At 34.7% G+C, this 15,587-nt stretch overlaps 2 protein-coding genes across 8 annotated transcripts in view; one reads left to right on the top strand and one right to left on the bottom strand.

Moving 5' to 3' along the window:
* The window catches only part of LOC111044905, a 336,821-nt gene that overhangs the window by 13,512 nt on the left and 307,722 nt on the right, over nt 1-15,587 (top strand). The gene's annotated exons all lie outside the window — the stretch shown is intronic.
* LOC111051013 (radial spoke head 10 homolog B) overlaps nt 1-15,587 on the bottom strand; it is a 53,252-nt gene that overhangs the window by 19,598 nt on the left and 18,067 nt on the right. For 4 of the 7 annotated variants that reach the window (XM_039421307.1, XM_039421304.1, XM_039421306.1 and 1 more), the window contains 3 exons: nt 6,367-6,508; nt 5,293-5,961; nt 2,005-2,211 (listed from right to left, as the gene is read on the bottom strand). In XM_039421307.1, the coding sequence (XP_039277241.1) occupies nt 2,005-2,211; nt 5,293-5,961; nt 6,367-6,508 (1,018 nt within the window). The remainder of the gene's footprint in view (nt 1-2,004; nt 2,212-5,292; nt 5,962-6,366; nt 6,509-15,587) is intronic. The other 3 variants (XR_005570498.1, XR_005570497.1, XM_039421308.1) reach the window with 2 other exon arrangements.

The raw sequence follows: 15,587 nt of genomic DNA, 5'->3' as shown, positions 1-15,587 counted from the left end.
AAATAGTAATCATATTAAAAAAACATATTTTCGCGATGTTTTCAAATTCATCATAATTTTCAAAGTTGATCATTATTTTACAGTTTTAAGTGATTAGTGAGTGTTATTTTGATATTCAATTTGGTCTGTAAACAATCTAAATTAGAAATTTTCTGTTTTCAAATGTTTGGACTGTAAATTGGACCTGAATTCAAGTATATGGAACATATACCTACTTTTTAGACTACTTATAGAGTGTATAAATCAAAAATCGGGAAAGAAACAATTTTGGGCTGTACCAGTTAAGCTGCGTTTATACGAAAGTTAATAACAAAATGTTAATAATTTAATCCTTATGGATTCTATTAGATTGAACATATCTTATCATACACATCATCAACATTATGTGTTTGTCAAGTTCCGTTCAATCTAATAGAATCTATAAGGGATCAAGTTATTAACATTTTGTTAATAACTTTGGTGTAAACCCAGCTTTAGTCCTTCTCCAATCATTTTGAAGAATTGTGTTCTGTTTATCAATAAATAAATAACGAGCGAAGCTCGGTGCCCCGATATTAATAAATGCTGCATGACTAAGCACATAGGAAGTTCGTAATGAGATGTAAATGAAAGTATTGATTGTGAGATAAATTTCATGGATTTACCAAATAAATTAAAGTGTGACGTGAGATACATTGACTTTTTGTCGGTACGAAGTTCGCCGGGTAAGCTAGTAACATATAATAAGAGATAAACAGGAATTGGTTGAACAGAAGTGCCAGTACTAATACAAAGGTAATATTAATTCAATATTACTATAAATATTTCATTAGAAGATTAGATAATTTAGTTATTTAAAGCCTGTAGTTTTAAAGAAATGAGTAAAAATGAAATTTGAAATTTGAAATGTTTAGTAAATTTTTCTTTCTAAATTAATAAAAAAATATAAACAGGAACAAGGTTAAATAAAATAAAAATAAAGTTTTATTGAAAATATTAAATGAAATAATTGTAACTTGATATTTTCGGATTTTTTAATTTTTATGTTGGCACTGGTATGACGTAGGAAGGTGTGGTCCATAATTTTTCCTTTTTCTCGAAAATGGCGAATGGCTTGTTTTGTTATAAATTTTTTCTCTGCTGAAGTTTTCTGTAAATTTAAAGTTAAAATGTTCTAATGTGTAGTTGAGCTTTCTTATAAAATTGATGTTATAAATCATCTGAGAAGTGTAGGATTTTGTTCTGTTCTTGTTCAGAGAGCTAAATTTAAATAAAATATATCAGTCAAAAGCCACTCGTCATGAAGCTCCACTAACACAAGATGAGTAATATTTTTAGTTTGTAAGATTTGTATCTGTTAATTCTTTTGAAACACAACAATTCTAGTATTAAGAAAATTTTCTAATCTGATATTAATGATTATACCAGACGTAATTGTGTTTAATAATTTTCAATCTGTATTTAATCTGCTTGAATATTTTTATGTAATCTGCATTTTTTCAATGATCAAGAATCACAAAATTATAATTTGATTTGCTCTAGACTGGAGTTTTTATTCAGAAACAGTAACCCTATTCATGATTTACATCAACATATTAAAGTTAAGGAACCGGAACTTTACATTAGGGACAGGTGAAAAACTATCAAACCAGAAGGATAAATTTGATAGTACGCCAACTCAGAGTATAGTAAGTAGATTGCCTCTATGTGGATTGCAGGTCGTGGGTTCGAATCCTGCCAAGTGCATATGATTCTTTGATTACTCACGCACAAGGAAAAAGTTTATCGGTATCAGGGCATAAGATTAATGATTAGGTGTAGAAATTAATGGAGTAGAAATTCTAAACCTACATAATATTTGTACAATTTAAGACAAAGTTAAGAAATAGAAGGATTTTTGGGCAATAGCCTGCTTTTTCTTTTCTGATTATTGTATCCAATAAATTAATAGAATAATAGTTCAAGAAATAAATAAATTAGATTCAAAATTGTATTAAAATCTTTTAGAGAGGAAATATTTCTAACCTGAATTATTTCCAATACTCTGCTTCAAATCTGCAACGATGAATTTCTCTAGAGCCGATGCTAGAGCTCCCGGAGTCTTGAGTTGTCTCTCTCCATATTTGCCATACAAATGCCACGAGATCTCTATAAGGTAATGTAGGAATTGGAAGAAGCTGAGGCGCTCGAATGGGTTTCGATGATCTTTCAAGAGGGCAAAGTGATTGTTCTCTATGAGACAGAAAACAAAATGTATCTATTTATACAATTGATTTGAAATTAGATTTTTAATGGCATTTGTTACTCCAGATATACAAGATAAGGCTTCAAGAGTAGATAAGGATGACCTCAGATTTATCTCATTTGAGGTAAAAAAGAATCATAATAGTAGTCTAGTAGTGGAGTAAATTTATGAATTTGTGTCGATATGTTACGAAACAAATGTCCATGCATAATTAGTTGAGCTCGCATGAGAACCGAGGAAGCAAATTATTATTATTATTATAAATACAGTACTGTTATTGGAAAAATACTAATTAATCAAAATTGAATAGATCAATAACTTAATTTTCGCCACACTGCACAGAAAGCAGCTGTTTTCCAGTCCCTACATAGATCTGAAAGGCATTGTTTGCAGACGACTCTCGTCTGACGTCAGAACAGGTTTCTTTCCGGCCTAGGCCGGAAAGAGTACACTTTCCAGCCGCTAACATGGAACTAAGAAAGGTGATCAAAAAATAGCTGATCAAAAAACTTTTCATTATTTGTGTTCATTATTCAATAATTAAAACATTTATAATAATATCATCTTGTCATTTGAAAGAATAAAAAAGTATAAACTCAACCTCCCACATAATTGAACATAATCTTTTAGGTTCCAGATATTTCCAGATATTCAGATTACCTCAGATTTGCTAGAGCTATCACCTTCCACTTCTGCTTTCGGAAGTGCTTAGTAAACAACTATTCTCATATATATATATATATATATATATAATATATATATATATATATATATAATATATATATATATATATATATATATTGTTTATTTTTCTGTGTGGCGAAAAATAGCGTTCGCACCACGGGCTAAAATGTTTTTACGACTCTCAATCTTTTCTAGTCCTGGGACTACCGCCTCGGACTTGAAAACCGATCTCGAGCCGGAAAAGTCTCATTTTCTGCTCTAGGTGTGAAATATACTATAAATTAATCAATATTGAAATTGCTGTCATTTTGTAGTCTTTTTTTGCAATCATAAAAATATATGTATGTGGCCTGGCTGGCTGGTGTCAGAGTTTTCAAGTCACACCAGATCAATTACATGACTTAACGACATGAAAGATCTGAAATGACTTAAGGACAGACAATTTTTCGTGTCCATCTGAAACAAGGAAAAATGGCCCTAGCAGAATATCCGGCTAAGGTTCGAACCCGCGGAGCCTCTGATTCACGAAACCAGCGTTTAAACCACTCAAATACGGCCACTCCTTGCAAAATCACGATTAATTATAAGGATATTGCAATATAATATATTATTGAAGTAATAGTCCAGTCAAATGGTCGTTTTTCAGGAAACAGCCCCGAAATAATTTTTCTCGACGGTTCTATATGTATTTTGGGGCGCTGAATTCGAATTTGAAATTTGCTGACACGCCAGAGGGCGGCTCCACCCCCAAAACCCCCCCAAAATTTCGGATTTTTTTCAATTTTCCCATTTTATCTCGTGAACCTTGAGTTTCTCAAGAAAAATCATTCCCGATAAAATTGAAGAGAATAAGATTTCCAATAAATTGAGTGGTCGCGCAGGATTCTACCATTTTTGGTTCCGGAGCTACGAATTTTCAAAAAAGGGGTATTTTTCAAGGGGTTTTCTAAATTATGCAAACATACCACTTCTACCCTATACAACATGGATATTTTTCTAGTATAGATAAAAAACCACACATCACGTGAAAGAACAAACAATTCATTATGAACAGGATTCCTTAGAAATTTTCGAATTTAGTAGTGGTGGGAGGGGGGATATACCCAAAAATAGAAAATCATGTCCTACAGCCAAAATACAGTTGTTTCATTATAATACCTTTTCAAGACCTTTCTAACAAAAAATACATATTTCGGCTGAAATCCTCTCACGAGGGTTATTTTTTATGAGAATCACCCGTTAGAAACATTCAATTTCAGTATTTCCTAGTGTGGGGGGGTACGTCATAAGGATACGCCAAGGATCAAAACTTTAAACACTTATAACTTTTGACAGAATGGTCAAATCTCCTCGTACTACAGCTCATTCTTCTCAGCTCGTCAAGGCAGTTCTAAATCATGTATCATAACTGAAATTTGATCAAAAAATAAAAAAATCCTCATTTAGTGTAATTCAGCCCATATTTAAATACACAGAAAAATTACCAATTTCTATATTCAAAACTGTGTTCTCGGTAACCCGAAATGATAAAAAATGGTACTTGGTCTTGATTTGAAGAACAGAATCTCCTCTTTCATGTGAGGTAAATGAATTTTGTAAAAATATAATCGTGAAGTAGGATACGTTGGTTTCAAAAACTCAAGAAATTTGCGATATTTTCCTCTTTTTCACAGACTCGACAGTTTTTCGACAATAAACAGTCATGCAAGATGGATTTAAGGCAACGTTGCTTATAGATCGTGTAATCTCTTCCATTTGAGACCAATCGCAAGTTTCTATCATGTATCTTACTCGTTTTAGAGACTCTTGAATAACAGTATAATCGCAGAAAAAATGATAAAATAAAAATAATCATTTTTTCAATTGGCTGTAACTTTTGAACGGTATTGACATCAGAAAAACGATATATGGGAGGAAAAGAGTAGAAAATTCTCTACAACCCCGACAAATTTTTGGATTTTTTATTTGAAGTGTTTCACAGGATACTCAACTTTGTGATATGCTAATCATTTTCACGGCCTCGCATATTCAAAGTTGCGTATCTTGTGAAACGCTTCACATAAAAAATCCAAAAAGTAGTCAAGGTTGTAGAAAACTTTGAATATGTGAGGCCATGAAAATGATTAGCATATCACAAATTTCTGGCGTATTCAAAGTTGCGTATCTTGTGAAACACTTCAGATAAAAAATCCAAAAAGTAGTCAAGGTTGTAGAGAATTTTCTCCTCTTTTCGCTCCCATATATCATTTTTCTGATTTCAATACCATTCTACTAGAACTAAGCCAATCCACCTAACAGTAACATCCAAAAGGGGTTTCAACTTAATTTTTTAAATTAATTAATAATTAAGTAAGATACTAGAAATGATTAAATGTTTTACTCACTTACTAAAATATCAAATTCAGCTACTGACTTCTCCGTGAGCTGAATTTTACAGTCTCTAAGAATTTGCCAGAAAAATAAACGGATGATTGCAATCTTGGAGCTCCATGATTTTGTCGAATACTTGCAAAGTATGGTTGCATAATCAAAGTAAACTTTTTTCAAAAGCGGTAGATTTCTCAATATGATATTTCGCAACCACTTCTCTTCAAAGCATCCCTCGAATGTTCTGTTTGTCATAGAATCATTGCCAGAATAAAGTTGAGTTTTCGGCGTTTTCACTTCAAATTCAACAAATCTTCCAACGGCTTTTGATTCGTCCTCGAGTTTCTTTTCGATTTCGAACTGTTTCAAATTCCACTTGTTCTGCATATATCGATCCACATGATAGCAAAAATCAATAGACTCACAGGATAAATGGGTCTGGACATTTTGCTTCTTCAACTTCTTCCCTTTTTGGATAAAATGGGCATTCAATAGGCAGGTTTTTGTAGAGATCGAAGCGTGTCTACTGTTGGAAATGGGGTCCAAAAGATGGTCATTGGCAAACAGCGGATCGCCTTTCAAAAGAAAGCCATTGTTGCAAATTATTTCTCCATAACCGTGTTTCATATCCATCTTCCATTTGCATTTCAAAATCATTCCACTATCAGTTTCCAGTATTCCAATGCCTGACAAATTAAAAACATTTTGATATTTGAAGTGTTGATCAGTGAAACATTTAAAAATTTCATTTTGATACTGATATAGAAAGGCTCACAGACGTTCAATAGAATTATGTGAAATTGAACTAACTTAAAATTATTCCAATCTATTGAAATGACAGAGACAAATTAAATCAATAATTTATTAAATATAACTCAAATTATTCAATCAAATTAAATATATATCTCGTACAGTTATATTATTAGGATAACAGGTAGTATGAGGGATTTGAACCCACGAACCAGGCGGTGCTAGCAGACCGAAGTTTGTAACGCTCCTTAGCGCTAGACCAACCCGGCCGGCTTGTCTATTTTGAAATACTTTGATTAGAAGGAACAAGTTTATAGAAAGGAAAAATAGATAATACAAACCGTGTCTGGAGCCGTCAACCCACGTACCGTAGTACCTATTCTGGAAAGAGATAGACGACTTGTGTGACGTGGCTGCTCCAAGCGACCAAGTGAACTCTCCCAAACCATGCATTCTATCATTCTTCCAGTCTCCTCTGTACATCTGCAACACAATACACAAATGTATCTTCTTAAGATCATCGATTACCGATTGTAAAATCCGACAAAGCATTTATTGGAACGGTTCCACTTGTTACTCGTTCCGCTACTACGTAGACATCATGTCGTCATTTTGTCTGTCTGCGCTGACCAGTGACGTCACAGTCGGTTCTAAGACACTGCTTTAGTCAAGTTGGTTTTCTATACTTCTATTCGTACTTTTTCGTCGGATTATTTGCCGTTGCAATTTTAATATTTATACTATTCGATTTTTTGGAATTTATTTTGTCTTTAGGCATCTTACTTTCTAGATATTTGCCACTTTTTCACCAAACGTTTGTAGACGTTTCACATACGTGGCTGACATTTCCGCCTTCCCTTTTTGTTGCTAGCGCCTTTAGTTTGCTGTTTGTCTTTCAATGGAGGATAGTCGGGTGTGCATATCTCTGCGCCCGGTCTAAACTTTTCATCTGAATTCATCGGACCTACGAAACGTTTTTAAAGTGTGAATTATTCTACAAATTAATTCATTTATTCTATTCTTCAATTGTGATTCAATTATTCATTGATTGCTTTGCATATTTGCTCTGATAAACTTTGCTAAGTTCACGACCTCGTTTGGGCATTCATCGCTATTTATTTGATCTACAGAACGTTTTTAAAGTGTGAATTATTCTACAAATTAACTCATTTATTCTATTCTTCAATTGTGATTAAATTATTCATCGATTGCTTCGCATATTACTCTGATAAACTTTGTCAAAAATTACAACCTCGTGTGAGCTTCAATTGCCATTCTTCTACAATTGGCTTCACCTCGTGAAACTCAAACTTTCAAGTTCATCATCTCTACCGTTTGGAAATCAATCTAAAAATTCCACAACTTGAAGGTCGGATTATTCGTTTGGAATTCTACTTGCTCCTGTTCTCATTTCCACTGGGGGATTTGCCTGCTGTGATGGACGCTTCCACGCTTGTCATCGCATGGCCAGATCACATCATCGCTTGCTGATGTCCTGTTCCTGTGGGTATTGCGGAGTCATTGCCTGTCTGCCTGGCTGCATCTCCTCTTCAAAATTTTATTCAGGTTACGTAAATCGTTCTATTCAATTTTCATTTATGTATGTATCATAATTGATTTATTAATGTCTATCTTGACATTCAATTCACTGAGGCCACTGACGCCTACTTATTGTTTTATTAATGTCTATCTTGACATTCACTGAGGCCACTGACACCTACTTATTGTTTTATTAATGTCTATCTTGACATTCAATTCACTGAGGCCACTGACGCCTACTTATTGTTTTATTAATATCTATCTTGACATTCAATTCACTGAGGCCACTGACGCCTACTTATTGTTTTATTAATGTCTATCTTGACATTCAATTCACTAAGGCCACCGACGCCTATTAATTCATTGGATTTGACAGCTACCCTTGGCTTCACAAGTGATTTTCTGAGGCCACCGACGCCTATTAATTCATTGGATTTGACAGCTACCCTTGGCTTTACAAGTGATTTTCTGAGGCCACTGACGCCTACTTATCGTTCTATTGATGTCTTTCTTGACATTCAATTCACTGAGGCCACCGACGCCTATTAATTCATTGTATTTATTAGCTACCCTTAGCTCTTAAGTGATTCACTGAGGCCACTGACACCTATATAATTGTATTCAATAGTAGCAACTATTTCATTGGATTTGACAGCTACCCTTAGCTCTTAAGGGATTTTCTAAGGCCACTGACGCCTAATTATCGTTCTAATTGATGTCTATCTTGACACTCATTCATTGAAGGCCCATGTCGCCTATATTTAACCTGGACAATCTTCACATTGTATTTATTAGCTACCCTTAGCTCTTAAGTGATATTTTAAGGCCAGTGACGCCTATTAATTTGTTTTATTAATGTCTATCTTGACATTCAATTCACTGAGGGCCTATGCCACATATATTTTTATGTATTTTACTTGTTGAGCATTATTTACAGCTTATTGTCATTTTTTAATCATTAATATTGAACCTTACAGCAATAACTTTCATTATAGCACTCAATTTATATTCATTTCAGGTATCATTAATATTACCTTTTCGATTATTGTCAGGCTTCAATGGTCATTAATGTCATTGACCTAATTTCATTTAAATTTTGTATTTCTCTAACGTTTTTTCACATGTTGTAATTTTCCCAAGATATTTGACTTAATCTACTTACAATTGTTTTTGTATGTGGCCATCTGCCTATTATTATTTTATTGATCCCAAGATATTTGACTCAATGTTTTTTGTATGTGGCCATCTGCCTATTATTATCTTATTATTATTAAATCTTATGTTGTTGATTCATTTAGTCTTTTATTGGCGTACTTACCACACTTCAAGCTATCAGTATTTTTATGCACAGAATTCAAAGATTTATTTGTAGCTATTTATACCAACTATCATTCACAGTCCACTGCCCTGACCTTGGATTCTGTCACCGATTTTATCATATAGTGGACTCAATTAAAACAACATTTATATCCATTACTTGCGTTTTAGATTTTCAACTATAGTGAGATAAGTTACAAGTTATAAAGTCAGAATTTGATAAAGTGCCACTTTTTCTCCCTGAGGGAAAAAGTTTGAACCCCGAGGCAAAGCCGAGGGCAACAATTTTTGTGAGGGAGAAAAAGCACTTTTCACTCGTGATGTACACAACATTTTTCCTCCACCTACATTTTTTTATAGAAACTGCAAATCAAATAATTTTTTAACTCACGTTATTGGTGACAATGTTTTCTTCTACAACATAACCTAAAATCTAAAACCTAAAAACCGGTCGACTGGTTGGCACTGCCGATTGCGCTATGTATCGGCAAAAGTTGTAACAATTATCAGCTGGCCGACTATCAAAATGACTGACTCCAGTCACTACCTCTGTGAGAGATAGCACGATGAGAATTTATGGAGGACCGAGTTTACAAATTTGTAAGCAATGACTGTAATAACATAGGTGAGAAGACTTATGGAAAGTTGAGGTGAGATCGTCACGAAAATAGCTATGGAGGCGAGATGACACGATGTGTTGTCTTGGAGACGTCTGAGAGGGAACTGGTTTGGTTTGCACACAACCAAGGTCAAGAAAGGAATAGGAAAGGAGGAGAGGGGAATGTAATTACGTTTCAATTATTCAAGTAGTTAACACAATCACTACTAGATGGCATAGTAATTCTTAACATTCCACCCACCTTGAAATAACATACTCCAAACAGATTTTGGAGGAAAAAATGAGAACATTTGAAAAATTTGTAGCACAAGAATTCGTGAATATGACGAAAATATGACAAATGTAGCCTACTTGAGAAATGACAAATAACTTGAAATGCGTAGAATATTAACAAACTATGTACAAAGGGGGCCTATAACTCTTCTAGTTGATAGGCAGAATAACGAGGCGATTGACTCCTTGCTTGAATTCATTGCTTGATATGCGCACAGTAACAACTCTGACTACGCCATCAAGTCCAGGGTGAAGTTTTTCAACACGAGCAAGTGGCCACTCGGTTGGAGACGTATTTAAATTTTGAACCAATACAATTTGGCCAATTTCAATTGGTTCCGAAGTCTTCTGCCATTTATGTCTCTGCATGAGTGTGTGCAGGTATTCTGTGGACCACTTGTGCCAGAAACCTTGTACTATTTGACGCAGATGATTCCATCTCTGTTTGATAGTAGTCTTGGAATCAAACGGAATTTCAGGTTTTTGAATGATATTTCTACCAATGGTGAAATGACCAGGTGTTGGAATATTCAGATCATCAATTGTGTCTGATGTCAACTCAATGAGCAGTCTGCTATTCAATTAGCTTCAATTCTGCAAAATACAGTGAAAAATTCTTCCATGGTCAAGGAGTTATCACCAACCTGGTTCTTCAACAGAGTCTTGGCTGATCTAATACTTCTTTCCCAAATGCCACCGAAAGTTGGGCTACCTGGAGGAGAGAAATGCCACTTGATTTCACGCCGAATGAATTCAGTGTCTAGCTTAGAAAGTTGTTCTGACAGAAATTTATTCACTTCGTTTAAATGGCGGGAAGTACCAACAAAGTTTGTGCCATTGTCAGTGTATACATCGGATGGACAGTCTCTTCTAGACAAAAATCTTTCAAATGCTGTGAGAAATGCGTCAGATGTTAGTTCAGACACGAATTCTAGGTGTACTGCTTTAACGGACATGCAAATGAACAATGCTAAATATCCTTTGTATACTTTGGCGTTGCAGAGTGGGCTGGCCTTTGTGTTGAAGGGTCCAGCAAAATCAATTCCTACATGAGAAAAGACCGGAGATGGATTTACTCTACACTGAGGTAAATCTGCCATAATTGGCTGACTTGATTGTGCTCGCATGCATGCACATCTTACATAATTCCTAATGCAAAATTTGATTGCATTTCATGCAGAAATGATCCAAAACTTTTGAAGAATGATAGCATGTGTTAATTTCAAACCAGCATGCATGTGACTCTCATGAGTTTGTTGACATACAAGAGAGCTTAAATGCGATTTTTTTGGCAGTAACATAGAGTGTTTTACATCATACAAAAGTGACGAATTTCTCAATCTTCCACCCACCCTCAAAATTCCTGTTTTATCGAGGAATGGTGTGAGAGACAACAAATTGGAATGAACAGCTTTTCCTTAAACTTGACCTGTGTTATCGGGTGGGCACGTTTCTGTCGGTCCCGGCTGAAGTATGACAGTCGTAAGGCCCATTGACGGCTTAAATTATATATTCAGGCGGTGGGACCTTCCCGCAAGGGACTCCCCACCAACAAAAGCCATACGAATTTACTTTTTACCTTAAACTTGAAGGAATTTTAAAAAACACTTTGAAGTTAAAATACACTTACTTTTGTAGTGACGATCGTTTCGACCTGTTGTTGGTCATCATCAGACTGTGGGAATTTACTCAGATGACAAGGCTATGTGTGGTAAGGGATGAAGGTGGTGGAATAGGTTGTGGTGGGGGTTGGGTTGGTGGATACTTAGTGAGGCGGTAATTTTGAACTGTGGACTATTTTGTCAAAGAGTGTGTGGGAAGAGAAATTTACTTGATCATTTAGGAGACTGTTGGGAAACTGTTTTGTGTGGTTGTAAATTTCGTATTGTTCCAAAACATTGAGTTTTCTGTTTTTTTGTGAGATATGGAGGATTTCAAGATTGGTGGCGATGTCGGTGTATGTGTGGCCTGTTGATGTAATATGGTCAGCAAAATTTGAGTGGCTATGTGGTTTATTAATGGCTCTAATGTGCTCTTTGTTAAAGGCGATTCTGTATTTGAGTTTCTTAAAAGATGATGCTACTTTCTGTGATTTTTTGTTGTAGTATGTGAGTGTGATGAATTTTTGGTCATTTTCCATATTATTCTTGGTTGATGATTTTGTTCTTAAAACAAACTTTTCCTTGTTTTAATAACTTGATAGAATCATTAAAATAATAATCTTGTGTAATTTTCACAATGTATTTGAGAGCTTGCCTGTTCTCAGAAAGAGATGTGAATCCAGACAGTGAACTTGAGCGCGTTGGCTTTACACGAAGACTGTAAGCTGACTTATGAGAAGCTCTACATTTATTTATGAATCGCACACAATATGCAAAAATTCTTATTGCTTTGTAATAATTTGACTTTTTTCAAAGCAAACGAGAGGATGTAATTTTTCTTGAGTCACATTTACAAGAACGGTTGCTTGAGGCTTTAGTTCGCTTAAATCTTCAATTGTGTCAACTTAAGAAGCAGATAAATTTTGAGGTACAACATGAACGTTAGGCTCGATGCAAGTTAGCAGACTAGACACAGAACTTTGTGCTGTTTGAGATTGAATGTTGGTTTGTCCTATGATGACAAAACCAAAAACAGTTTCAAGAGCACCGGGAGAGTTTTCAAATTTTAATGAGTTACCTAGCTTGCTTTCAGACAAGGCGTGCATGAATACGTCTGCGCCGAGAAGTACATCAACAGGCGCTGATTTGTGAAAATTTTCATCAGCTAAATTGAGGTCAGACAAATGTTCGAAATCACTGGGGTTTAGTGAGACTGATGGTTGATTGCATGTTATATTATCTAATACCAGAGCCGAAATATTAATATAGAAATTCTTAGGCGAATAAACATGGAGTTTTACTTCTCCAAAACTTTTTGTTGCGTTAGAACCGATGCCAATCAACTTTTTCTCAGAGACTACAGGCTTCAGATGCAACTTTTCAACAAGACTTTTATTGATAGCTGTTATCTGAGAGGCGGAATCAAGAATTGCTCTTGCTTTGTGAGGTCTACCATAAGTGTCATACACTATTATGATAGCTGTACCCAATAAACAAACTGAATCTTCACTTTCATTAGCAATGGCCAAACTGGTGTTGCTCATTACTGTACTGGATTGTTCAATATTATTTGACTTGAGAGTACTATCAGATTTATCAACTGATGACTTGTCAACATGAAGCAAACTGTGATGCTTGTTTGAGTTACAATATTTGCAAGCTTCCGTAGACTTACAAACATTCCTATTGTGCTTGCCAAGGCAATGAAAACACAAATTCAATTGTTTAGCGACTTCATATCTTTCAGAAGTAGGCATTTCAATTAGTTTTGAACAATTATATATAATATGCTCACTTGACTTACAAACATTGCACAAATGGCGAGGGTTAGACTTATTTGAATTATATTTCATATTTTCTTGAAATTTGTTACTTTGACGGGGACTGGTAGGTCGACTTGTGATTAAACTTGTTTGAGTTTTTCTAGGTTTTTCATTTACCGTAGAAGACGAGGTTGCAGGTTGAACTAATTCAATCACTCTTGATTTATTTGTTAGAAAATCAACAAGGTCTTTGTACGTAGGAGACTGGTTTGGAGCTAAACAGTTTTCAAACTCAAAGTTTTCTTTGAAACAAAGTTTTCTGATCAATTCTTCTTAGTAGAATAGATAGCAATACAAAATCAGAAAGGATCTCAATGTTTTGCAATTTTAATGCTTCAATTGGAGTTGATACAGTGTCAATAAATTCACGAATGGACGTGTGATCTGACTTTGTTATGGATTTGCAATCCATAATTTTGTCCATGAAATGATTGCAAGTTAAATGTTTATTTGCTTATCTTTTTGTCAATTGATCATATGCAATTTTGTAGTTATCATCTGACAGAGTTAAAGTGGTTATACATGTTGAAGCTGATCCTTGCAAACAAGATTTGAGGTACTGAAATTTTCCAATATCAGACAAACTATCATTCTGATGAACTAATGAATCGAACAAATTGATGAATTGATTCCATTGTGACACATCTCCATTGAATTTAGACAGTTGAAATCAGGGTAGCTAAATGTTACTAGCTTTCACACATTGTTGTGTGGGTGTACTTGCATTTGAAATTGATGGTGAACTTTTTGATATTTGAATGTATTTTGTGTACGATGACCTGAATTCGTTGGATAAAGTTTCCATAAAATCATCAATTATTCCTTGGGAAATACAAATATATGTTATTTCATCATGGTACTTTTCAAAAGTTTCAAGTTGATCATTTATTTTGACTAAGATGTCACTACTTGATGCCTCAATTCCAATGGTATCCAAAGTTATGGCAACTTTTTCCAAATTAGAACAAGCTTTATGCAAAAGGATTTTTAACTGTATTTTTTCTTGATCAAATGAACTGTTTTCACTGCTTTCACTCTTATTTAGGGTTGAATAAGATAGAAATGTGTTGAGGTTAGCAATAGCTAAAGTGTAATTTGACATTTTTCCTGTTGTCTGTTTACATTTGCAGATGACAATAACTAGTCAGCTGGCAAGAGCAACTAAACAATAGAATAACACTGCTAGGTGCTACGGAATGAAACGTAATTAGAGAGGTGAACAAAGGGGAGGGGGGGGGAGAATCTTGACCCTGATGTGCTTTACCTGAAGGGTGTAGATCTGAAGTCTGCCGATGACAGCTGATGATGAGTTGATCCAATGAATCACGATGATGCACGAATTGACACAAACATGGGTGGATACAAACACGAAAAGAAGGAGAAGCAACAACTTAAGTAATGGCATAAAGCATCATTATGCAAATTCCAAGAACAGGAAAATTTGTGAAATTCAATAACTTTTGACATGATAAGGGTACTGACGTGAAACAAACAGTAATCTTCACATATTTTTGTATTATTTTTAAATAACATGGTTGGAATATAGAAACACTGATCAATAAAAACTTTGAAACTTGATCACAAAATAACAAACACTACACAGAATGTTTTAAAAACGTTTGTAATGTTTTGTTGAAAACAAAACCACTTATGTATGTTTTCACTTTTATGCTTGTTTGAGCAAGTAACCAATACTTTGATAAGTAATGATAGACACAAATACACTTTTTCATGAGTTATAAATGTTAGTACCTAAAACAACTTTCTGAACTTACTGATTATATCCGGCCCGGAGGACCATAATGTGAGAGATAGCACAATGAGAAGTTATGGAGGACCAAGTTAACTAATTTGTAAGCAATGACTGTGATAACATATATTAGAAAACTTATGGAAAGTTGAGGTGAGATCATCACAAAAATAGCTATGGAGGCGAGATGACCTGATGTGTTGTCTTGGAGACATCTGAGGGGGAACTGGTCTGGTTTGCACACAGCCAAGGTCAAGTAAGGAATAGGAAAGGAGGAGAGGGAAATGTAATTATGTTCCAATTATTCAAGTAGTTTACACAATCACTACCAGATGGCATAGTAATTCTCAACAACCTCCATAAACAAAGCCATCATGCATGACAGGTGGTTGATGGTAACGTCAGCACAGGTAGAGCTCCTACACCAATAAAAACACTAGCTGATATAGATTAGCTAAAATCAACAAATTTTTATTGGTGTAGGAGCCCTACCTGTGCTGATGTCACCAGAATGAACTATGGCTTTGTTTAAGGAGGTAGTGCTCCAGTTTGCGTGTTTCAGATTTGAATTGCAGATGAAAAATATTTGTTGGCTGGTATTTTGAATAGAATAAAATATTTCAAAATATGTATAAATTTT

This window comes from Nilaparvata lugens, chromosome 2 (assembly GCF_014356525.2).
Source record: "Nilaparvata lugens isolate BPH chromosome 2, ASM1435652v1, whole genome shotgun sequence".
Lineage (NCBI taxonomy): Eukaryota > Metazoa > Arthropoda > Insecta > Hemiptera > Delphacidae > Nilaparvata > Nilaparvata lugens.
Note: the sequence above shows the minus strand (reverse complement) of the source record. Positions and strands in the feature narration are given on the sequence as shown.